Raw genomic sequence first — 26,034 nt, forward strand, 5'->3', positions numbered from 1 at the left:
AGTTCTGAACTAAGGCTTAATGTAACAGTTAAATATTCTCATTGGGCTAACCAGTGTGATTATGATAAAATGAAATATGCAATCTTCCTGCATAACCTTAATACAGCATGAATTTAAGCAATGCATCATATTATGTCTCATCTTGTATACTCTGATGTCTGAGGCTACTAGTCACGATGGCTATGCTATGCCTCCATAGTCAGAGGTAGTATGCTTCTGAATACCAGTTGCTGGAAAACGCAGTGGGGGATAGTACTCTTGTGCTCAGATCCTGCTTACAGGCTCAGATCCTGCTTGCAGGCATCTGGTTGGCCACTGAGAACAGGATGCTGGACTAGATGGGTCACTGACCTGATCCAGCAGGCTCTTCTTATGCTCTTACTTGTAATACTATTGTCAGCTGCTACTTGTTAGTCTAGCATGCACATGTATTGCTATTTTGCATTAAGTGTTGATTAATATAACCTGGAATAAACCTATGTACTATAACTTGTATAATTACACTTGCCTATTGAACAGTTGCTGAATGACATTTTATTGTACAGCTTCCCATCACAATAAAGTTGCCATTGAAGAAATATAAATCTGACAACAGAAATAATAAATTTTTAGGAAAACATTGTTAGGATGAGATTTAAAAAGCAGATTAACAAAGCTTTGGGCACATGATACCATGGGGAGGATTCACAGCTGATTGGACATCCATATTCAAAGAGAATGAGTTGTTGGCTCCTCATCAAATTGGAGGGAGGTTTCAAGTTGGGTGCCTTAGGGCTGTTTCCTGGGCCCAGTACTCTTCAACATTTTTATCAATGTTGGATGAAATGCTGGAGAAAATCCTTAGCAAATTTGCAGATAACTGGAGGAAAACTCCTCAGAATAAAATTAGTACTAATATGCACCACTGCAGTTCTTGGATATGCAACATGAGGAATGAGCTCCTGTCTTATGTAGGGATAGTGCAGGCAAGTTGGTGTATGTGTCCGTGTTGAATCTTATACGTCAATAGGAATGCCATGCACTGGTAAGCATACCTTGTTCAAGTTTACACTAGTATAACTCTCTGATTGCTTATATGGAGCAGAAAAAAGACAGCCTGGGATTTCTGAGAGACGGGTTGCTGTGTTGATCCAGAAATGACTCATGTTCTTCGGACCTGGGGTTTATTTAATGGATCTGTTTATTACATTTATAACCTGCCTTTCTTCCAAGGAGCTCAAGGTAGCATATATGGCTCTCCCTCCTCTATTGTATTCATACAGTGACCTTATGAGGTCAGCACAGACACATATTTGAGCAGTTTAACTGCTCACCCTCCCTTCCATTCTCAGAATTAAAACTTTGCTGTGCAGCATCTAGATACATGGACAAGTGCCTCGACAGCTTAGCACTGAGAGTGGGGGAGCAGTCATTTTTCACAAAACATTTTGAGGATGAAATCTCCTTTGAGCCTCTCTTCTATTAATTATGTGAACATATGATCATCATTAATGCAAAAGAGAAAGTGATTGAAGTGCAGAAGAGTGTTCTAGCCAATATAGGTATTGCATTTTAATTGCAAACTGTTTTACACATGTCGTATTTGATCAGAAATCTTTTGCTTTCCTTAGCATTGGTGGGAAAACCTACAGCCTCTTCAGCTATGCTCAATGCTACACAACTGTGTTCCTCCTGTTTACCTTACTGAAAAGAACTCAATAGAAACCAGAATTGCATTCTGCTATTTTTTATGCCAGTTCTGGTCTGCCATTTATTGGAATTGTTTTGCACACAGCTATGAATATGGGAAGAGGAAACCTACAAGATGATTTACTATATGTGTAGTGGCTTGCAGTAAGGACAATATTAACTACATCTGTAATATGTGCATTGTTTCCAAATGGTGAATGTCAGCCAGGCCAAAAGGTCTGTTGTCCATATGGAACCTATATCATTCCTCCCCTATGTTCTCAGGATTGCACTGGCGTGGTTGTAACTATAAAGGGAAAGAAGAATTTTCATATGAAGCCAATACTATTTTTTTCTCTTTTGTGCTTGCATTATAATGTTGTGACAAAATTAGAAGAAAAGAGCTCTTTTGGGGAACAGATCTGACAGGAAAAGTAGTAAATTTTGGAGTGCTGCAAGAAGATTAACAAATAACGCTGTGATTCTGTACTCATTGTTTGGTATGGTGTTGTTGTTTTTTCAGATTGGTGACCTAGAACAAGTAGGCATTTTATTTTCTGCTTGTCTTTCTTTTTCTAAAAGGTAATTCTACACGTTACACAGTATTTTTATACTATCCAGCACTCTTCAGTGGTTCTGATTTCACTATTGAGATGAGTTCTTGGCAGTTCTCATCCAACAAGTATCCATTAGCTAACTTGTCTGTTACTTGCTTTTTTGTTATTGGTCTTTTAAAGGCACAAAGGATGACGCTTATCCTTGATTTGTCACATCTCCCAAGCCATGGCAAACCTGTATCCATGAGATGATACTTCAGCATTTACCCCATTTTATCATTATTGTTTGTATAGTGCCATCAGCGCGCATGGTGCTTTTAGAACTAGAGAGGTCTCTTTCCTGAGAAGCATTCAGTCTTATTTTCTACAAAGAGGAAATGGAAGAAAGGAAGAGAAATGAGGGAAAACAGGGAAGAAATATGTTTGTTGGTACAGATTGAGCTACATAGGGCAGGGGTGGAGAACCACTTTTGGCCAGAGGACCAATTCCAAAAGTGGCCAGCCACATTGACAGATAGACAGGGCCTACCAACTTGTCAGTTAACTGACATATGATGTCAGGTATGGTAAAGAAACAGTCAGGAGCGCACAGGAGTGCACTCCCAATTGCTCCTTTGCAGCCATGGCTTGAATTTGGTGCCAAATTTAAACAGCAAAGGAGCCATAGCTGCAAAGAAACAATTGGGGACATGAATCAGGCATATACTCTAAAGCTTCTGATTGTTCCTTTGTAGTCACAGCTTTATGTCCTGCACTTGATGTCATATGACATCAGGCGAGTGGCAGGTGAGTGTGGCCTGCCAAAAATGGGCTCGCAGGTCAAAGCTGGAGACTGGTGAACCTAATTAGGTTCATCAACTGGAGGTTCCTCACTGCTATAGTAGGGCATAGAACTAGAGGGTGGTGCCAAAGGCTTTTACAAAAATGATGGCTTTTGAGGAGGGATTTGAAGTAAGAGAGATGGCATCATGCATGTGTTCTGAGAGGCAATTCCAAACATACTTGGGGGCAGGGGGATGGCAGAGCCTTTTGAGGGTGCAGGAGACATTTGGATGGTGAATGTAGTGGAACTGGAGGAGTGAAGAACACAGGCAGAAAAGTATTGGGATATAAGAACGGAGAGAATGGGGAATAAGATTATGGAGAGCAAGGACTAAGAACTTCTTTAGGATCTGGTAGCAGACAGGAATGATTTAATGTAGAGTGTTATGTGATCAGATTAATACAGAAATGAATGATTTGGCAGCAGAGTGCTAAATAGATGAAGGGAGACTAAGGTGAGAAAATGGGAGGAGAAGACTGTAGTAGTCTAGATGAGAAATGACCAGCATGACCAGAATTTTCACTGGGGGGTATGAAGTGACAAGAGTTGGGGTGCCTTCACACTGTCACTATTGTGCAGAAGGGTTTCAAGAGCATATCGGAACTTTAGATTTGCACAGTTAAGGTGCTCTGTTGCCCTGGCACAACAAATCCAATTTTTAAAAAAAGGGAATTCTGCTTTTTGGAAAGTGATACAGAAATGCATTGAAAAGTGTGGGACAAATGAATGACTAATGGAAAGAACTAGCAAGCAAATTGGTATAAAGTTCATTGTCATATAACCACTCCATAAACAAATGAGAATAGCTACGTAATAAAGAGTGGACATTATAGTCTAACCTACATGTAAACATGGAGCAAGCAAATCAGGATGCATGCTGAATAAATAGGTTGTCTGGAGCAATGTTCTTCAACCTTGGGTCGTCAGTTGTTGTCAGACTACAACTCCTATTAACCCTGGCTAGCTTAGTCCATGACCAAGGATGAAGGGGATTGTAGTCCAACAACATTTGGGGACCCAAAATTGAAGAACAGTAGTCTAGAGGAGCCCATGAGCTGAATATGGAGATCATAGCTAAATGTGGGCTGGATGGAACAACTATCAGGTGGATCCACAGTTGGCTCCAGAATTGTAGTCAAAGAGTGCTTATCAATGGTTCCTCCTCAAACGGGGCAGAAGTAAGGAGTGGGGTACCACAGGGCTCAGCCCTGGGCCCAGTGCTCTTCAACATTTTTATTAACAACTTGGATGAGGAGGTACAGAGCATGCTTATCAAATTTGCAGATGATACAAAATTGGGGGGCATAGCTAATACTGTGGAAGACAGAAAGAAAATTCAAAGGGACCTTGATAGACTGGAGCATTGGGCTGAAAACAACAGAATGAAATTCAACAGGGATAAATGCAAAGTTCTACAGTTAGGAAAAAGAAACCAAATGCACAGTTATAAGATGGGGGATACTTGGCTCAGCAATACGACATGTGAGAAGGATCTTGGAATTGTCGTTGATCACAAGCTGAATATGAGCCAACAGTGTGATGTGGCTGCAAAAAAGGCAAATGCTATATTAGGCTGCATGAACAGAAGTATAGTTTCCAAATCGTGTGAAGTATTAGTTCCCCTCTGTTCAGCACTGGTTAGGCCTCATCTTGAGTACTGCGTCCAGTTCTGGTCTCCCCACTTCAAGAAGGATGCCGACAAACTGGAACAGGTTCAGAGGAGGGCAACAAGGATGATCAGGGGACTGGAAACAAAGCCCTATGAGGAGAGACTGAAAGAACTGGGCATGTTTAGCCTGGAGAAGAGAAGACTGAGGGGAGATATGATAGCACTCTTCAAGTACTTGAAAGGTTGTCACATAGAGGAGGGCCGGGATCTCTTCTCAATCATCCCAGAGTGCAGGACACAAAATAATGGGCTCAAGTTGTAGGAAGCCAGATTTCAACTGGACATCAGGAAAAGCTTTCTAACTGTTAGAGCCATGCAACAATGGAATCAATTACCTAGAGAGGTAGTAGGCTCTCCGACACTGGTGGCATTCAAGAGGCAGCTGGAAAGCCATCTGTCGGGAATGATTTGATTTGGATTCCTGCATTGAGCAGGGTGTTGGACTTGATGGCCTTATAGGCCCCTTCCAACTCTACTATTCTATGATTCTATGATCAAAGAAGAGAAAGGAATCAAGTTATGTCTATGTGCCTGTTAAACTGAGTAGATTGTCAGTGGATAAGGAAAGCATATGGAAAGAGGAGGGCTTAGGACAAGTGCTTATAAATTCAGTCTTGAATTTAACTGAGTTTGAGACAATAATGAAGCATCAAAGCAGATTTTGCAGTGGGGATATCATTACTGATTTTTGCAAAAGCAGTTTCAGTGAAATGCAGAGGGTGGAAGTAAAGTTGTTGGAAATAAAGTTCAAACGGGGGGGGGTAAGCAGCGCACTCCAGGAGTTTGGAGATAAAGGGTAGAAGAAATATTACAGCTGGAGGAGGAATATCAGTAAAGGTTTTTATTTTAAGCAGGGGAGGAAATGGCACGTATGAACACTGCTGGGAAGGAACCAAAGGGAGAGAGAAAAAGAGGTTGATTATGTGAAGGAGAGAAGGAATAATAGTGGCAGAGATGGCAACCAGGATATGGGAGAAGAGCTTTAGAGTAGTACTGTATATGCTGCTCTAGAATGTTTAAGTAAGTAAGAAGGGCTTCATATAAACTGAAGACACAAGTTCATGTCCAGTCTGGAGCAATGGCAATTAGAAAATTTCCATATAGTTGCTAACTGGCCTTGTCCCATTATATTGTCAATTGTGCAGTGAGGTTGTCACCAAAGCAGGGAAAAAACATGGGAAATGGAAGACAAACACCACCCCAGCTACCTTTTTGTTACCTTAAAAAAAATCCTCTCCCACCTTATTGCAAGGTCTGGGGATCAAGTTAAAAGTTTTGTCCTGCACAGGGGTAACACTGGCATGACGTAGGTAGAGGATCTCAACAGAAGCCAAATTAAGGCAAGCCTTTTAAACCATGCTTCTAAATGGGATGCAAACAATAACTTAATGCATAAAGGAGACGTCACATGATTTTCTGATATGTGTTTTGTTCCTAAGATACATCTTAACTATAATGGTGCATCGCTTTTGCAAATGTTGACTATTGAGCCCCAGTTCTCCCAGGAGGTTCAGGAAGGGGAGGCGGTTGAGCCCCAGCTTCCCCAGTTAGAGCAGGAAGAGGAATCAGAGGCAGACGAGGCTTTTGAGGACAATGAGGGAGAGGGTGTAGTTGACAGCCAGTTCCCACAGATGGTTCTCCCACCGAAGCTGACCTAGCTCCACCTACAGATGCCCCAACAGAGCCGTTGGGGGATGCCCTGGTGCGTGCGCCAACTCCACCCCCTCAGGACTCCCCACCTGGCACTTCAAACACTTCCCTGCCCCCTGAAGCCGAGCTGGCACCTATCGAGCCTGTACTGTCAGATGAGCCAGCAGAGGCTCACCCCTCCCCCTCGCCCCACGTGAGATGCCGTGAGAAGCGGGTTGGTCAGAAGGTGGAACTTTGGAGGAGTCAGAGATTATGAGTGAAGACCTTCCCTACTTAAGGCGGTGCCCCCCTGATTGGGGTGCTGAGTCAACTTTCTTCACACGCTGCAGAGTATGCCTAGATAGCTTAGTTAGGGCCAGTAGTGAGTTAGCATAGTTAAGTCTATGAAGCACACTGCCTTTGATGTAACTGTTACTTTAATAAAACAAGAATTAATTCCAGTCTTGCCTCCATCTCATGTCTCGCACTCTGGGCAGGACAGCTTGACTCAGCCACCATCCCTCTTCTCCTATGACTCCATGACCAAGAACATGGAGGCTAGCGGTGGTGCTGAAGGGGGAATCCCAGTGACCCTCAAGACCTTGTACACCGAGCTCGAGAACCTCTGTGCCGTGACCCAGAACCTCCAGCTCAAGAAACAGAACCTTTGCGCCTTGATTGCCCAGGGAGGTGCGGTGCTGCCAGTTGCAGCGCCTGCCAGAATCAAGTCTCCCGTGGGGATGCCCTTCCACTACGGTGGCCAGAGTGACCAGTTTACCATGTTCCATGCCCAGTGTGAATTGTACATGCGTGTATGAGAAGCCAAGTTCCCGACAGACGATACGAAGGTGGCATTTCCCATCAGCCTGCGAGAAGGAGAGGCGGCCAAATGGGCCACCCCGTACCTGATCCGGAATGACCCTGCCCTGCACCAATACCCTGCTTTTATCACCGCCATGGAAGAGATGTTTCGAGACCCACAGCAGAAGGAGACGGTGACCTACCAGCTAGGAACCCTAAAGCAAGGAAGGGGGTTTGTTGGCTTCTACACTAACACCTTCCGTGTCTTGGCCCAAGAGACTGAATATGACCCGGCCCTGATGTACTTTTATTGAAATGGCTTGAACCCTGAGGTGTTGGATGAACTGGCGCACACCTCCCCACCAGGCACCTTGACCGAGCTAATCCAGCTGTGTCTGCAGATCGACAGTCGACTCGAGGGCCGACAGTTGGAGCACAGAGCGGAGCCAATCCATTCCCAGGCACCTCTGCCTCTCCCCGAATCCATCAACCACCTAGCGTGGGAACCTTGACCTCGTCAGGGGTGGAGCCCATGCAAATTGGCGGAGCCCGACGACACTTGTCAGAGGAGGAAAAGGAGAAGTGCAGGAGGGAGGGGCTATGCCTATACTTTGGAAAAGGAGGACATTTGACCCGGGGATGCCCCTCCAAGACCGAGAAGACCCCTGTGTCAGAAAACTCCAAATCCCAGCTCTCGTAGAGGCCCAAGAGCTGGGAGTCAAGCCAACGAAGTGGTCTCCTCAACAGTCCCTGCCATCACAACCTGCCTTGCTTATGTCGGTCCAATTGAACCTGCCCACGGGACAGAGCTTTCAAGTGAAGGCCATGATTGACAGCGAGGCATCATCGAGTTTCATGGACTGCAATTTTGCCTGCAAGCATGGCATCCCTATTCAGACGCTGGAGCAACCCTTGTCCGTCAAGACCATTGATGGGTGGCCGCTAAAGTCAGGAACTATGACCAGAGTGACCAAGTTGCTGGGAATGGAGGTCCCGGGGCACATGGAGGAGCTGTCATTCTATGTGGCTTCCCTACCTTCCTTCCCAGTAGTGCTAGGAATGCCTTGGTTGGTCCAACATAACCCGACCATTTTCTGGGCCGAGGCGGTGGTGGCATTCACCTTGAAATATTGCCAACACTGTCAACCTCGAGGCAAGCCCGATCCTGAGGTAATGGCTGGGGTGACCTTGCAGGAGGAAGTTACTCTACCCGAGAAATATAGGGACTTCTGGGATGTGTTTGACAAAGGAGAAGCCGACCAATTGCCCCCTCTGACCATATGATTACACCATCAACCTAATGCCTGGAGTGCCTATCCCATCTGGACGCATCTACTCTCTGTCAGAGCCAGAGTTGGTGGCGCTGAGGGAGTTCCCGGACATGAATCTGAAGAGAAGCTTCATTCGAATCGCTCAGTGTCCAGCCGGGGTGCTGCTGCTGTTCATCAGGAAGAAGAATGGAGAGTTATTTTATTTATTTATTTATTTATTTATTTCGATTTCTATACCGCCCACAGCCAAAAGGCTCTCAGGGCGGTGCACAACATAGAGTAAAATACAATAAAATTACAAAGGTCAGTAAAAAGCATACATATTAAACAGTAAAACAGCCTGGTATAAATTGAAAGCTAAAAAATAAATTAAGTTAAAATGCCTGGGAGAATAAAAAGGTTTTAACCTGGCGCCGAAAAGATAAAAGTGTAGGCGCCAGGCGTACCTCATCGGGGAGACTTTTCCATAATTCAGGGGCCACTACTGAAAAGGCCCTGGATCTTGTTACAACCCTCTGAGCCTCTCTGTGGGTCGGGACTCGGAGGAGGGCCTTTGATGTTGAACGCAGTGAGCGGGTAGGTTCAGATCGGGAGAGGCGTTCCGCTAGGTATTGTGGTCCCGCGCCATGTAAGGCTTTATAAGTCAAAACTAGCACTTTGAATTTAGCCCGGAAACAAATAGGTAGCCAGTGCAAACGAGCCAGGACAGGTGTTATATGTGCGGACCGCCTGGTCCTCGTCAACAGTCTAGCAGCTGCGTTTTGCACTAGCTGTAGTTTCTGAACTGTCTTCAAAGGCAGCCCCACGTAGAGCGCATTGCAGTAATCCAATCTAGAGGTTACCAGAGCATGCACGACTGAAGTGTAATGATTACAGGGCCCTAAATCAGATTACCATCCCAAACAGTTACCCCCTGCCTATCATCACGGAAATGCTGGAGTGATTATGTTCAGTCAAGGTTTATACCAAGCTCGATCTGAGAGGGGTTCGCACTGAGAGACTGGGTGTTATATCAGTACGAGGTCATGTATGTGCCGTTTGGGGAGGTGAGAGCCAAGGTGCTGCATCAGTGTCATGACTCCCCCACTGCGGGGCATTTCGGAGTCTACAAAACCTTACAAGCCATCGCCCGAGATTTCTGGTGGCCTCGGATGAAGCGGGAAGTGGAACATTATGTCCGATCCTGCCCCACTTGTGCCCGGGCCAAGCACGCTACTGAATGGCCCGCGGGGCTCCTAGAACCCTTCCGACCCCCAAGGCCCCTGGTGAATGGTCACAATCGATTTTGTCCCAATCTACCTCCCTCACAGGGTAAGACAACGGTGTTGGTAGTGGTGGATGCTTTTATGAAAATGGCGCACTTCATCCCATGCTCCGGGCTCCCAAATGCACAAGAGACGGCCCAACTCTATGTGCATCATGTGTACCGATTGCATGGGCTCCCGGACAGCCTGGTTTCTGACCAAGGCACGCAATTCATGGCCTGCTTCTGGCGTGCAATGTAGCAAATTCTGCAAAGTGAACTAAGACTCTCCTCTTCCCACCATCCGCAGACAAATGGACAGACGGAGAGGGTTAATGCCACATTAGAGCAATACCTACGTTGTTACGTTAACTACCAGAAGGACAACTGGGTGTCTTTCCTACCCCTCGCGGAATTTGCTTATAACAATGCCATACACACTCACATGCAACAGGCTCCTTTCTTTGCCAACCTCGGATATCACCCTTGAGCTTTTGCTGCCCCTCGAGTCAACCCATCCGTCCCGGCAGCGGAGGAGTTCATACAGGAGCTTCAAGCAATGCAACAGCTGTTGAAGGAACAGTTAGATTGGGCCAAGCAGGATTACAAAAGGGCAGCAGACTAGCACCGCCAGGAGGTCCCTCCATCCAAGTGGGAGACAGAGTGTGGTTGTCTACACGTTACTTGCCTACACAGGGTCACTGCCACAATTTGGAGGATTGGACAGTGGGGCCCTTCGAAGTGGAGTCACAAATTAACCCAGTGGCCTTCCACCTGAAGCTGCCCCCCCACCTTTAAGATACACACCATTTTTCACTGCTCCCTACTGACGTTGGAACATCCCCCCGATCCCCACCGAGCGATAGTGGAGCCGGCTTCTCTTCTCACTGTGAATGGGCAAGAGGAGTACGAAGTGGAACAGATCTTAGACTCACGGAAGCACCGGGGTCAACTTCAGTATCTGATACACTGGAAAGGGTATAACCCATCTGAACATTCTTAGGAAATAGTGGAGGATGTTCATGCACTGGGCTTGGTGAGAGAATTCCATGAAGCCTATCCAAGCAAGCCCAGACCTCGGGGGTGGAGGGGAATGGTTTATGGAGGGGGGGATGATGTTGAGCCCCAGTTCTCCCAGGAGGTTCAGAGAGGGGAGGCGGTTGAGCCCCAGCTTCCCCAGCTGGAGCAGGAAGAGGAATCAGAGGCAGATAAGGCTTTTCAGGACAATCAGGCAGAGGGTATAGTTGACAGTCTGCCAGTTCCCACAGACGGTTCTCCCACCAAAGCCGACCTAGCTCCACCTAGAGATGCTCCAACAGAGTCATTGGGGGATGCCCTCATGCGCATGCCAACTCCACCCGCTCAAGACTCCCCACCTGGCACTTCAAGTGCTTCCCCACCCCCTGAAGCTGAGCTGGCACCTATCGAGCCTGTACTGTCAGATGAGCCAGCAGAGGCTCACCCCCCCCTCGCCCCACATGAGATGCCGTGAGAAGCGGGTTGGTCAGAAGGTGGAACTTTGGAGGAGTCAGAGATTATGAGTGAAGACCTTCCCTACTTAAGGCGGTGCCCCCCTGATTGGGGTGCTGAGTCAACTTTCTTCACACGCTGCAGAGTATGCCTAGATAGCTTAGTTAGGGCCAGTAGTGAGTTAGCATAGTTAAGTCTATGAAGCACACTGCCTTTGATGTAACCGTTACTTTAATGAAAAGAATTAATTCCAGTCTCGTCTCTATCTCGTGTCTCACACTCTGGGCAGGACAATGACCAGAAGTACAAAAAATGTGGTTAGAAACTGGAAATTCTGTCCATATAGTTAAAAACCTCTTTCTGGAACTTGGTAGCTTTAGTACAACATGCCACAGGACTGACTTTCTGAAGGCCATTCTTAACTCCATAGCTGCTCTCGCTGTGTCATATGGTTGATGTACAACAGCTTATTAAACTCTATCATGATGAAAACATGCATGGTTAATATACAGCAACTTACTAAGCTCCATCATGATAGAAGAAAAATTATTTTACCACCAGCATAATTGGTGTATTCATGAACCTGCCATTAGAAAATGGGGAAGTATGTTTTCTTGCTGTGTTCTTGATGGAAAAGGCATTGCTTTATCTGTACCTTCACTGACAGCATGTTCAGTTCTTAGGAAGAGACTGTACTGAGAGCAATGTCTGATGCCACACCATTTTGATGAGTAGGCTGATTGAATCCACTGTCTGATGCTACTTAGAGCACATTTCTTATACAGGCATACCCCGCTTTAGCGTACGCAATGGGACCGGAGAGTGTACTTTTAAGTGAAAATGTACTTAAAGTGAAGCAATTATCTTCACTTGTACTGCACGCAATCACCACTAGATGGCAGCGGCGTCATGCCAAAAAAGTGTCCGTTATTGCGAAGCACGCTTACTTTAAGCGGGGTATGGTGCAGTATGGAGCATGTACTTTATAGCGAGGCTACTTTAAGTGAAGCTACTTTAAGCGGGGTATGCTTGTAATAGATGGTGCACCAATTCTACGCCTACAGATTTAAGATGTGCACACTCTGTGTGCTTTTATAAAAGACATTATTAGGTCTAAAGTTTAAACTTCCTATCCTCTCAAATGTCTTATTTTTATTCTACCCCATGGATGAAGTCTATAATTGTTTTCCCATACTGCTTCTATTCATCTATCTACTCTCCCATTATATGATCTGAGGTGGCCTATTATTCATTGGAAATATATCTTGGGGGGCAGTGGGGAGAGAAGGTAAATGTAAACATTCTGCATTAATACTTCTGATATTTATTCTTTTAACAACACAGTAAGGTAGGTTAGACTGAGAATTAGAGCACTACTGCAGGTCACATATTGGAAATTCAGTACTCTGATTGCTGTACCACTGACATGGGGGTAGTACTTGGCACCTAATGAAGGGTATTTTGAATCATCTCACAGGGTCTACCCAAGTAATGGGAATCTGGGCCTTCCTTCTGTGCCTGACCTATATCTGTGATGGTTACATTTATATTCCTGAAGTCTCCAGGATTTTGGCCCAAGCTGTTATGAACCCCCATGGTCTCACATCTTGCTATGAGAGCTGTGGGTTATGTTGTCTTCTGTATGCAGAATGGAAGAGGCTGGTATGCTGAGCAAGCATTACATATCCATAGGTTGACTGATAAAAAGTAATAGCAGGTCATCTATATCAAGGCTGAGAAGGAATTCTATTTGTCTCTTGCTCTTCCTCAAAGGAACTCAGAGCATTTGCCTCTTGATTGTGTATAAGATAGGAATGTCAGGCCCAGGGACTTGTCTAGAGCCTCCTAGTTAGTGTTGAACAGAGTCAAACTAAGTTTTCCTCTTTACTAACTTGGCAATCCGTCCAAGGCATTAACTTTTTCACTGTAGCCTTACTGGATGGAAGGATGTGATGTTTTCCTTTGACTTCATAGTAGTTCCATTGTGCATGGTGAAGGCTTGTGAAAAAAGGATAAAAGGAGAAGCTTGTGAACTAAAATCGTTTTTCTGCAGGCTTGATATTTGTTGTCCTTTTGACACCATTTTGCTATGTAAGCTGCCAGTGCAGATTTGGAATGTGGTACCTAATTTTTTGAAAGAACTGCAAGGACTTAAGCTATGGTCTCTAACTGGATCTTTTCTCTAATCCATGGTAAGTGAAGGCAAGATGTGATCACTCAGTGGTGAGAAAGTTATACTTCTCAATCTTGGAGGCCCATCTCCTTCTGTTACTTTATATATTCCAGGACTCAGTTCTGAAAGGCATTGAAAGCCCATTTGGAGTATGTATGGGCTTGTATAGGGTTTGGTAGAATGTTGCTCAAATTAAGCCCTTACAGAATGCCATCATATAGTCATCATATTGCCGCTCTGGGCTCCTGCCGGGAGCAAAGGCAGGATATAAATTAAATAATTAATAAATAAATAAATATAGTAAAGCTGAAATAAAGGCTGTTTCAGCAGTATAGTTATTGCCTTCATACAGAGATTCAGTATAACAGAACAAGCACAGCATACTGTATGTGTGTGTGTTTCCTTAGCTACAGGGTAGCTAGAGTGCATGGTGGCTCTGATGTGGAACCAAACTGCAGGGGTGAGGATAACTTCCCAAAGTGCTTCTCTTTTTGAATATTCTCCATTGCTGATCCATCCACCATTGAGAGAGGCTACATGGCACAGATGCTCTCTCTGAGAGCATCAATACTAAACCACTAAAATGAACTGAGACTCCTATTTTTTTTTCTTTTCAGCTAGAGCCTATGTTCCTAACATATGAGGTCGTAAGCAAACATTCTTTTCTTTTACCTAAACGATTGTGTCTGTTGTTGTTTATATAGATAAAGGTGGGGCTGGTTTATTCTCATTCTGCTGCTTGTATTTTTTATATCTCTGCTAAGAAATAGGACCAACCAAATTAGTTCCTATTTCTCTCTGTTATTTTTATAATACCGAACAGAAAGAGGACATGTTGTTGGTGTTATGTGCCTTCAAGTCTATTATGACTTATGGTGACCCTATAAATCAGTGACCTCCAATAGCATCTGTTTAAACCACCCTGTTCAGATCTTGTAAGTTCAGGTCTGTGGCTTCCTTAATGGAATCAATCCATCTCTTGTTTGGCCTTCCTCTTTTTCTACTGCCTTCTGTTTTCCCCAGCATTATTGTCTTTTCTAGTGAATCCTGTTGTCTCATTATGTGTCCAAAGTACGATAACCTCAGTTTCATCATTTTAGCTTCTAGTGATAGTTCTGGTTTAATTTCTTCTAACACCCAATTATTTCTCTTTTTCGCAGTCCATGATATGCACAAAGGGCTCCTCCAACACATTTCAAATGAGTTGATTTTTCTCTTATCCGCCTTTTTCACTGTCCAGCTTTCACATCCATACACAGAGATAGGGAATACCATGGTGTGAATGATCTTGACTTTGGTGTTCAGTGATACATCTTTGCATTTGAGGATCTTTTCTAGTTCTCTCACAGCAGCCCTCCCGAGTCCTAGCCTTCTTCTGATTTCTTGACTATTGTCTCCATTTTGGTTAATGACTGTGCCAAGGTATTGATAATCGTTGACAAGTTCAATGTCCTCGTTGTCAATTTTAGAGTTACATAAATCTTCTGTTTTCATTACTTTAGTCTTTTTGATGTTCAGCTGTAGTCCTGCTTTTGTGCTTTCCTCTTTAACTTTCATCAGCATTCATTTCAAATCATTACTGGTTTCTGCTAGTAGTATGGTATTGTCTGCATATCTTAAATTATTGATATTTCTCCCTCCAGTTTTCACAACTCCTTCATCTTGGTCCAATCCTGCTTTCTGTATGACATGTTCTGCGTATAGATTAAACAAGTAGGGTGATAAAATACACCCATCTCACATCTTTTACGCTGGGGAACCAATCAGTTTCTCCATATTCTGTCCTTAGAGTAGCCTCTTGTCCAGAGTATAGGTTACACATCAGGACAATCAGATGCTGTGGCACCCCCATTTCTTTTAAAGCATTCCATCGTTTTTCATGAACTACACCAGCCTTTCCCTACCAGTGTGCCTCCAGATGTTGTTGGACCACAACTCCCATCTTTCCTGACCATTGGCAATGCTGGCTGAGGCTGATGGGAGTTGTGGTCCAACAACATCTGGAGGCACACTGGTTAGGAAAGGCTGATCTACACAGTCAGAGGCTTTGCTGTAATCTATAAAGCACAGGGTGATTTTCTTCTGAAATTCCTTGGTCTGTTCCATTATCCAACGTATGTTTGTGATATGATCTCTGGTGCCTCTTCACTTTCTAAATCCAGTCTGGCATTTATTGCTCCATATATGATAAGAGCCTTTGTTGTAGAATCTTGAGCATTACTTTACTTGCATGGCATATTAAGGCAATAGCCCTTTCTTTGGAATTGGGATGTATATTGAAAGCTTCCAGTGTGTGGGCCATTGTTTAGTTTTCCATATTTGTTGACAATTTTTTGTCAAAATTTGGACAGATTCAGTGTCAGTAGCTTGTAGCAACTCTATTGGTATGTCATCTGTTGCTGGTGATTTGTTTCTTCCAAGTAATTTAAGAGCAGCTTTCACCATTTGGTGTAGTGGTTAAGGTGTTGGACTATGACCTGGGAGACCAGGGTTCGAATCCCCACACAACCATGAAGCTCACTGGGTGTTCTTGAGCCGGTCACTGCCTCTCAGCCTCAGGGGAAGGCAACGGTAAACCCCCTCTGAATACCACTTACCATGAAAACCCTATTCATAGGGTCGCCATAAGTCAGAATTGACTTGAAGGCAATCCATTTCCATTTTCACCTCACATTCTAAAATTTCTGGTTCTTCATCATGAAGAATCTGTCATCTTTGCATCTCTTTTATAGAGTTCTTCAGTGTATTTCTTCCATCTTCCTTTTATTTCATCTCGGTCAGTCAGTGTGTTCCCCTGTTGATTATTCAATATCCGTACCCCTGGTTTAAATTTCCCTTTCAGTTCTCTAACCTTTTGGAATAGGACTCTTGTTCTTCGCTTTGTTGTCCTCTTCTATTTCTAGACAATAACCATTTTAATACTTCTCTTTGTCCCTACACACTAGTCACTGTATTGTTGCATTTAGGGTTCCAACCTTGTTTCTATCTCTTCTGCTTTTGCTTTCCTTCTCTCTTTAACCATTTTAAGAGTTTCTTCAATCATCCACTGAGGTCTTTCTCTCTTTTTAAGTGGAGGTATTGTCTTTTTGCATTCTTCCCTGATAATGTCTCTGACTTCATAATTCTTCTGGTTCTCTGTCGACTAAGTTTAAAGCCTCAAATCTGTTCCTTATTTGATCTTTATATTCTTCTGGGATGTTATTTAAATTGTATTTTGGCACCATGATTACTTTGTTGTTGTTCTTTAGCTTTACTCTGATTTTCGATATTACCAGTTCATGATCTGTACTACAGTCTGCTTCTGGTCTTGTTTTTGCAGAAAGTATAGAGCTTCTCCATCTTCTGCTACCAATTGTATAATCAATTTGATTCCTATATTGACCATTTGGTGATGTCCACGTGTACAGTCGTCTTTTCAGTTGTTCAAAAAATGTGCTTGCGAGAAACAAATTATTGGCTTCACAGAATTCTATAAGTCTTTCTTCTGCTTAATTTCTATCTCCTAAGCCCCATTTCCCCACAATTCCTAGTTCTTTTCTGTTCCCTACTTTTGCATTTCAGTCCCCCATGATTATCAGCACATCTTGTTGGATGATGGCTATGTTAATAGGTTTCCCATTAAATCTCATTGATATCACTCGCTCAGAGCTTGCATTATAGGTCTTAATTGTTTTTGCTACATCATTTCTTACTATTAAAGCAACCCCTTTTTTTCTTAATTTCTCATTTCCTGCATAAAATATTTTGTAGTAGCCTGATTGAAAATGTCTCATTTCCGTTCATTTTAATTCACTCACGCCAAGTATTGTAATGTTCATACGTTCCATTTCTTGCTTGACAATTTCTAACTTTCCCTGGTTCATGCTTCTCACATTCCATGCTCCTATTGTGTGTGTTGTACAACTCCGGACTCTCCTTTCGCATCAGTGCGCATCAGCCTCTGGCCTTCCTTTCGGCTTTGACCCATTAGTCACACGTACTTGTCCTTTGTTCTTCCCCAGTAGCTCGGTGAGTGCCTTCTGACCTGGGGGTCTCATCTTCCAGCACTATCTCGTGTTGCATTTTGGATACTCTGTTCATAGGGTTTTCGTGGTAAGAGATATTCAGGGGTGGTTTACCATTGCCTTCCTCTGAGTATGAATGCATCTTAGTCTGGTGTTTCAGCTTTGACCATTCCGCCTTGGGTGCCCCTGCTAGGAGTCTAGCCTCTTGGTCTAGACTCCTGACGGCATTTCTCTCAGCTTCTTCAACACTCTGAAACCCCCTCACCATGTTAAGGTGTGCATCCTAGAGGAGGAAAGAGGGCACAAACATTTAATAATGATGATTTAACCCAGAGCTAGAAAAGAAAACAAGGAGAGGACTGTGTAGGTCCCTGATTCTGGGTTACAGAGACTGTCTTTTGAAAATATAAACAGTAGAGTCTTGTAGCACCATAAAGACTATAACTTTTTGGGGCATGTGTTAGTCTTTGAGGTGACACAAGACTTTTTTTTTTGTGGCAACAGACTAACACAGCTACCACTCTGGATATTTTTTTAAAAAGCTACAAAAGACTTTTGCTTTCTAAAAGCAAACTAGTAAAAGTTGTATTAAGTATCCCATTGTTTGAGAGAGAAAATAGCAGTGCGGTACTTTACTTTTTTGTTACCCCACAGCCTTTTGACTCTGGTGGATATCATCTCCTGATGTTTAAAATGGTCTCCAAGATCAAAGGTTTACCCCCATATGCTAATCAACTGATAACTGTTGTCATGCATGGACATTGGAGACCAAAGGAGCCTGGCTGATACTATGATACTGTCAGGAGCAGTGAAACAAAAGAAAGATACTTAACATGTCTGTTTTAAAGATCTGTTAACAAAGTGGTAACACAAGTAGCTTCTCTATCCGCTTCCCCTTCTGCATGCATTTTCAAAAGAAAGAAGGTCTTCAGTGGTTTCAGCATATGGCCTGAGGCTGTTAAAATGCATTTGAACTTTTCAGGGTGATTTCAGCACAGTATTTGTCTACGAAACAAGAGTTCTTAGACACCCTTTCCTGCCAGGAGGATGAAAAATGTTTACTAGGAATAGGAGCAGTCATTAAAATTCAGAGTCTTTAATACATTGCAAAAACCTAGCTGCTGACCCTCATTCAGTTGTTTTGGTTTTTTTACTAATAAATAAGGGCAAAAAGTAAATCATTCTGTATTAGAAGGAAGAAGCAATTTTTGAAATGGCAAGGATCAGAACATAATACTATATACTCTAATCTAGAAGAAGGATGGGTTCCCTGTTGCAGATGTTTGGATCAGTGCTGCCATCTCGGTTTAGTACAGGAGAGACTGATTTTGATCCTAGTTTCAGCAGCTTGAGACAAAACATAACTTGGTATTATGGGGGAGGCAGAGATTATGATGGTTTATGAGGTTTTGAGGGGGAAAACGCTTGGGGGGCTTGTTTGCCCTTCGCAAATGTAGGACAAATAATAAACAATTTAAGAGCTTGAGAGCAAGGGGTTGTGGGGGGTGGGATGCTGTGTGTTTGCGTGGCTCTGTGTTTAGCTTGGGGGAGGAAAATGCATTTTGCCATGCTGCCCTTCCACTGAAATTCTCTTAAATAATCATTGAAATAAGAGGTTAATAGTCATGTAAATATACTCGTGGAAAGCTGCCATCCCACCCTCTTGCTTTAACCATTGAAAACTCCCATGCAGTGTGTTTTTTCCAAGCTTCGAGGGTGGTTATTATAAAATGCTCCTTTTGAGAGACCCCATAATTTTAAACCTCAGGCTTTCTAGGCATTTTGTCGCATGTTTTGTCTACACCCATAAGCCGTCGCTTATAGTGGGACTAGTGTGCTTGAAATTGATTTAGTTTTAAGCATTCGGGAAGATTTCCGCATTGCTGTGTTGCATAGTAAATTTAAAAACAACAACGGGGGGAGGAGCTTTAGTGTTGTCCTTTTGAAGCCCGCGGCCCCTACACATTTTTTTTAAAGGCTGGCTCTTTATATATACAGCTGGATTTATAGAATTTGAGTCTGATGGGAAATCTAGAGGAAGAGATGCGGAAGAGGGGCGCTGGGCTTGGTGTTTTTACGTGCCAGATGTTAGGCCTGCCCCTTGCGCCTGTTTGGCTGCCTCCGTGTGGTCATGTTCAAGCCCTGTGTGAATTGAGGAGATATGATGAGTTAGCTGGTTACTACGGTGAGGAGCCATGTCACGTGGTCTGGGTGCTGCTCCCGGCTGTTTGACGTCACCAGCCAGAGAGGAAAGGGGAGGGGGGCCGGCGGCGAAGAGAGACGGACAGAATCCGTAGCAAAGGAGCAGACGCGCGCACGGCGAGCCCGCCCTAGCTTCTCTTTACACAGGCACCCGGGTTAGGGCTGCTTGCCTTTGGGAGCGCTCCAATGCCGGGACCTACCCAAGCGCTGTCCCCAAATGGAGAGAACAACAACGATATCATCCAGGATAACGGCACCACCATCATCCCTTTCAGGAAGCACACAGTGCGAGGAGAGCGTTCCTACAGGTAACCCTCTCTCTGTGTGTGTGTATGTGTTGGGCGTGCGCGTACGTGTGCGTGGACGAACACACATACACGCTTGGGGAGCTGCAGCAGAGCCGGGTGGAGAGGCGGAGGATTGCAGGGTATTGCATAACAAAAACAGCGGTGCTTTAAACCTAATCTGGTGTGTCTCCTCTGTTAAGCTGCAGCGTGGTCTAGCCGTTTGAACGAGCGCTTTGCATTGTCCAAATGGAAAACATCTTGCAAATACTCCGCCTGTTTTGTTCGTCTTCCCTCCTTTCCCACCCCCCTTTTCTTTTTGCTTTGCGTATTGATAATGTTAGAAGCCTTCTGGTATAGGATGTATAATTATAATTATAATAATAATACCAGTATAATCTTGGTCTATGTGTGTGTCAAAGGAGACATTTCGGGGACAGGAAAGGGGAAGGATGTGGGGGAGAAGAAAGAACAGGGTCTTGTGATGGTGGTGGTGCACTGCCTTGGTGTATGGAAGGGAAAATGGAATCCTCTAGATTAAACTGCAGTCTGCCAGGTTAAACCACCAGATTGATGGAGCTTTGTAAGAATTGCACACCCTGATTGGTGGAATGCTTGACAGTAGAAGTCAGGATGTCAGGAATACACTTAAAAAAATTCCTGTAAATCTAGGGGTTTGAAGAGGTTGGGCTGTACAGAAGCTTCTAAAAGGATGTGGCACCTCGCTTGTACATTTGGGTCATGCCTTCTTATGGAGGGCACTGACCTTCCTACTTCCTTTTCTTTCTTTCTTTTGTGTGATACATTTTCATTGTGTTTCTTGCTTGAAGGAGAATGGTGGCTATTTTCATTGTCACAGTTCTAAGCCTTCTTGATTAATGGCTTGTCATGTACCTTTGGCAGTAGGGATTTTTGTGTGTGTGCATTAACATATCTGACAATATGTTCTTCTAGATAAGCTCATTAACATTGCTTCAGTAAGTATAACAGTATAGCCAGGAGTGCAGCTAGTTCTGAGAGGTTTTTCTGTGCTATACACTGTAAAAGGTAAGAATAGTAGAAGAGATACAGCCAGGCATATCTCCTCTAAGTGAATATCCTTCCTGCCCTTTCCCTTCCTCCACCCCAGAATCATACTTGATTTTAAAAAAAGGGGGGGGGGAGCTCAAGCGGTTAAGCAAGCTGCAGGAAATGAAACTGTCCCTAAAACCGTTATAAAAATATTTGGCTAAGCTGCAGTGTGTAGTGAAATGTAGAATTGGAACAAAATGAAGTGTGTGTGTTTGCTCAGCTGAGTTTTGGATCGCCTGTGAATAGTGTGCAGAGATGGGTTTGCTCTGTTTGCCATCAGCTCAGTCAAACTGACCTATCTAAAGACTCCTCCTCTCCTTTTCAATAGGTAAGGCCACAACAATGTTTTTAAGACTGAAGTGTTGAATTATTTATGGAATCCAAGTGCTTTATTTCTCTGAATGTACAAATTCATCCTGTACTTCTTCAAAAGCACACCAACCTCTTAGGCCTTTGGAGATACTTTAAAGCATGTTTAGTAAGAGAATAAAAATAAAATCTTTTAGACACAGTGCCAGTTGGAAATTGAAATGTAGAATTGGAATTTGATACCTAAAGTTCTCGATACAGTTTTTAAAATTACTTTTAAAAAAGATTTAAGTGATAGGACCTTGTCTCCTCTGTTCACATTTCTTAATTCTTCTGAACAGTTTCTTATTGGAGAAATGAACATAACTTGATATCTTTTCCCTAAAATGTAAAAACTACTAACTGCTTAATTTTAATCACATCAGAATGCCTTGGATGAAAAGAGCTTCTATATTATAAGCTGTTAAACTTAAAGAATACCATGTTATGTAGGACTGCTTAAATTATTGTCTAATCATACTTGCAGATTTTTTTAAAAAAGATTGCTTTAACCAGTTACAGTGGGGACTTTTACCATCAGGATAAAAACAGGGGTTTCATTCATAAAAGTCTAATTCAAGATGGTCCAAACACTACATTCTATGGAATTGGCTTGCTGATCAATGTGGGATAGAATGTAGCACATGACTTGGGAGTAATTACATATATTCTTTTTAGGAGTCTGATAATGTACACCCTGACCTTCCCTCATTTGCCAGTGCAAGATTATTTTATCACAACATTATTCAGTTTATAAAGCAGTGGGCTTGTGCTTTCTCTCCTGTCTTCCTGATACTTGCAAAAAGGATTTTGGGGATAATTTAGTGCCCTAATTGAAACTGGATGATGGGCACAATTTTCTTTAATCTGATACACACTAACTGTATGGCCTTTTTATTACTCTTTTCACTTGTCTTTCTCTGTTTATTTAGGAGAATACTGAACAAAATTAAAAACTTCAAAACCCAAACCTATGAATAATCTGAAGACTGGGATCTGAAAGTGGTAGATCAGTCAGTTCAAATTTCAACAGGGTACATTCTTAGCAGCCACCATGAAATTATCATTACCTCAGTTGGTCTGGTTCTGTGAAGTATGCCAAGATCAACTTGAGATGCAAGCTTCTATATAAAAGTGAGCAAATATAGTAGCAATTTGTGATACAGCAGAATGCCAGCCAGCATTATGCTATATTATTCCTTATGTGCTGACTCCCCCCCAAAAAAATCAGTGCATGAATCTGTTTATACAGCTATTATGCAACTCTTGCCTTTATTTTCAGCACAATCCTATGCATGTCTACATAGAAATAAGTCCCACTATGTTCAGTGAGGAATGCTCCCAGATAGATCATACTCAAAAATGACTCCAACTACCCTGATGAAAAGACATTTTCATAAAGGCATGCCTAATGATGGTTCAACCAAGGTATTGTCCTGAAAAGGGCAAATTATTTAAATCAATTCAGATGAAGTTTCCAGTCATCTAATTCATGTGTTGTGTGCATACCTATTGGTAGCACTAGCAATTATAGTATATCTGTTTGCAATTAAAAGAGCCATTCTATCTAGGATCATAATCAAAAGTTTTGGTCATGCAGCTGACGTGCTTTTTGAATTACAGAATCAGTCTGTTTAGATAGAAACAGAAACCCTGGTGGATCAGGCCAAAGGCCCACATACTCCAGCATTCCCGTCTCACAGTGAATAACCAGATGCCCATGGGAAGCCTGCAAGCAGAACCTGAGTGCAATAGCACTCCCCCACCAGTAGTTCCCAGCAAATAGCATTCAGAGGCATATTGCCTCCAACAGTGGAGACTGAACATAGCCTTCATGGCTACTATTCATTGGCAGTGGTGGTGGTAGTAGTAGTAATTAAATTTATATCCTGACCTTTTCCCTAGAAAGAGCCCAAAGCAACAAACAAAAACACTGAAAGCACTCTAAAACATCTTAAACAAAAGTCTTTAAAACACATAAAACAAAACATCTTTAAAAACATATTAAAATAAAACATCTTAAAAAACTTCTTTTTTAAAAAAAAAAAATTAAAAACATATTAAAAAGCAATTCCAACACAGGGATAAGGTCTCTACTTAAAGGCTTGTTGAAAGAGGAAGGTCTTCAGTAGATGTCAAAAAGATAACAGAGATGGCACCTGTCTAATATTTAAGGGGAGGGAATTCCAAAGAGTAGGTGCCACAACGCTAAAGATCCGCTTCCTATGTGATCAACTGGGTATATAAGGGGTAAGATGATATTTCAGGTATTCTGGTCCCAAGCTGCATAGGGCTTTGTACACCAAAACCAGAACCTTGAACTTTGCCTGGTAGCTAAGAACATACCATGAGATGACTCTTAATTTTGCAGTTGTTTTACTTTCTCATGCAAGGGCACTAAGGCTCATTCCAGGTGATCTGCTGAATCCAGGTGATCTCTGATCGCCAAAGTGGTGTCCATGGGCACAGTGGCACCCTTGAGGACCCACTGGTGACAACAGATCTTCTGAGTCCCCTCCCTTGTTCACTGTCATGAGCTGGTAAGGCTGGTATTCTTTTTCTCCCCTCTGGAGCTGGAGCTGGGAGAGAGTAACACTGTTTTCCATTTCCTCTTTCAGCTGTATGGGTTTCTTAAGGCTCAGATCAGCAGCTCAACAGGAAATAAAGTGGCCAAGAGAATAGGAGGTAAAGGGGAGCAATCTGGTATGTGGGGGGGAGAGTGCAATGAGGGAAAGAAATTTGGATACCACAGGAATTGGGACGGTAAGAGAAAATTGAGTGCCAAAAAGAGAAAAGACACACTCAGTCTCTCATGTTGGATCCAGCAATATGGATTCTCTGCATATTTTTATGAGCCTCTTCCTTACCCACCCACCCACCCCAATCAACCACTGTCAAATGATAAATTACATCTATCTCCATTGTCCATTGTGGAAAAATCACAGACCCAGTGCTCCTTTGGTACAGAAACATGAACCCATGATACAGATTCTTGTGGATCCTCAACATATTTAGAATGAATCCCCCCAAAACAACCATTAAATCATAGTTGCCTCTGTGTACACAGATGTGTTCTGTGACTTCTTGATGTTGGCCTCCTGTGAAAAAAACTTGGGGATCCATGCCTTGGACCAATGCTTATGGTTCTACCAAGCACCTGATCTGTGCTTTTTACTGTGCAGTCCATAAGCTTTAATTTGATGGCGTTTTGGGTGGACCCTGTGTAAAACAAGCAAATCTGAGCATATTTTTTTTAATTCTAATGAGTCTAACTTTTACCTAAACCCTATGGAAAAGCAAAAGTGGTAGGGTATGTGTGTGCTTTCTCATGCACATGGGATCAAATCAGTTGATGACCCCTGCTCCAAATGATGGTTTGGAGGTTCAACTACAACCTCTGGGTTGCATGCTTCTTGCCCTTCACTTGGGTCTGGCTTCTTTCTGCATGTCCTGTTTAGCATGTTTGCTATGTTATATGAATTGGCAAGCCATGATTAGTGCGTGCTCGCTAAACCAGAATTAGAAACTTATTTGTTTTGGAGTGGCAAGCACCTATTTAGACATCACAATTAATAATATTTACCACTATAGGAAACGGAGAGGAGTGCTGCACAAAAAGGGGGAAGAGGGTTCATGCATGCATGCTTGCAGAGTTTCCCCTAATTTCTTCAGACTATGGCTTTAGAATTTTCTGAATTTAGCCTAAGAACTCTTAAAGAGTTAAGCACTCAGAACGTTCAAGAAACTTGGTCAGCATTCTTTGTTACTAGTGTTGTAGCAAATAACACTGGTATAAAAATTTTAGGATAAAAAAAGCAACAATAAGCCCATAGATAGATGAATGATATCTGTGAAGGCACAGTATTTCAGACTTACTCTTTGTAGATATTGCCTGTGTTGTGTATCTTCTAAACTACTGCACTAACAAAATGGTTTGCAAATGCCATTTCTCTGTTATATATATTTGCCAATAATTGAACAATACATTTTCCCAAACACCTTTCTGATGATCTTAATCTTGCATTCAGAAACAGCTCCTGCATAATAATCTGTTATCTGCTTTTTATGGACCCTGCAACATAGAAGTGCTAACTGAAAAACAGATTGTGAACAAGAGCTTGTGGCTTGTTTTAACAACTGTGTGTTTTAAAAGTGAAAATGATGTTTTCTTACCATGTGCCTTTTATGTGAGTTAAATAAGGCATATTTTGCTTCTGTACATGATAATATCTTTTTATTGGTCACCTCTATTAGCACAATCTTTAAAGATCGATCTAGGCATTTAGGCTTGAATGCAGTTTTCTCTAGAGCAAGTCAAAGTCTTGGGATGCCTCTTGTACTTGTAGAGGGCAGTGTGAGGAGTGTCATACACAGTTTAGCTGGGGGTTAGCTGACCAATGGTGCTTTACATTACATTTCAGTGTGGCAAGACAGACCACAGCTGAGAATAGAAAGCCCACATCATATTATGCCTGCTATTATGGGGAATATAGCATAATTGCAGGCACACATCCTCCACAAGAGCATATGTTACTGCTGCTGTAGGAAGATTTGGGGTCTGGTCATGTCTCAGGTTTTTAATATGCATTAAAATGTTGCATAGAGCACTGGTCTGACTGCATCATCCTTTATTTATGCTTGATCTCAATCCAATGAGGTGTGTGCAAAACATTATTTAACAATTATTTAATCAGTTGGGCACAATCAGGTTTAGACACAGGCAATTTGGATGCATGTTTCCATTCAGTTATGAAGTTTGCTCGGTTGCTTTGGCCAAGAACACTGTCTTGGCCTATCCTACCTAACTGTATAGTTGTGAGA

At 42.9% G+C, this 26,034-nt stretch overlaps 1 protein-coding gene across 7 annotated transcripts in view; it reads left to right on the forward strand.

The window, feature by feature from the left end:
* MAPRE2 (microtubule associated protein RP/EB family member 2) overlaps positions 1 to 26,034 on the forward strand; it is a 156,835-nt gene that overhangs the window by 56,830 nt on the left and 73,971 nt on the right. The window contains exon 3 of one of the 7 annotated variants that reach the window (XM_061598315.1): positions 23,832 to 23,898. The exons of 4 other annotated variants lie outside the window; for them this stretch is intronic. Coding sequence is in view for 2 of the 3 variants with exons in the window: in XM_061598281.1 (XP_061454265.1) it covers positions 19,697 to 19,818 (122 nt within the window). In the remaining variant the exon portion in view is untranslated. Of the gene's footprint in view, positions 1 to 19,540; positions 19,819 to 23,831; positions 23,899 to 26,034 lie in introns of those variants that run through there. 2 more of the 7 variants (XM_061598281.1, XM_061598334.1) reach the window with 2 other exon arrangements.

This window comes from Rhineura floridana, chromosome 1 (genome assembly GCF_030035675.1).
Source record: "Rhineura floridana isolate rRhiFlo1 chromosome 1, rRhiFlo1.hap2, whole genome shotgun sequence".
In the NCBI taxonomy this organism is placed as follows: Eukaryota; Metazoa; Chordata; class Lepidosauria; order Squamata; family Rhineuridae; genus Rhineura; species Rhineura floridana.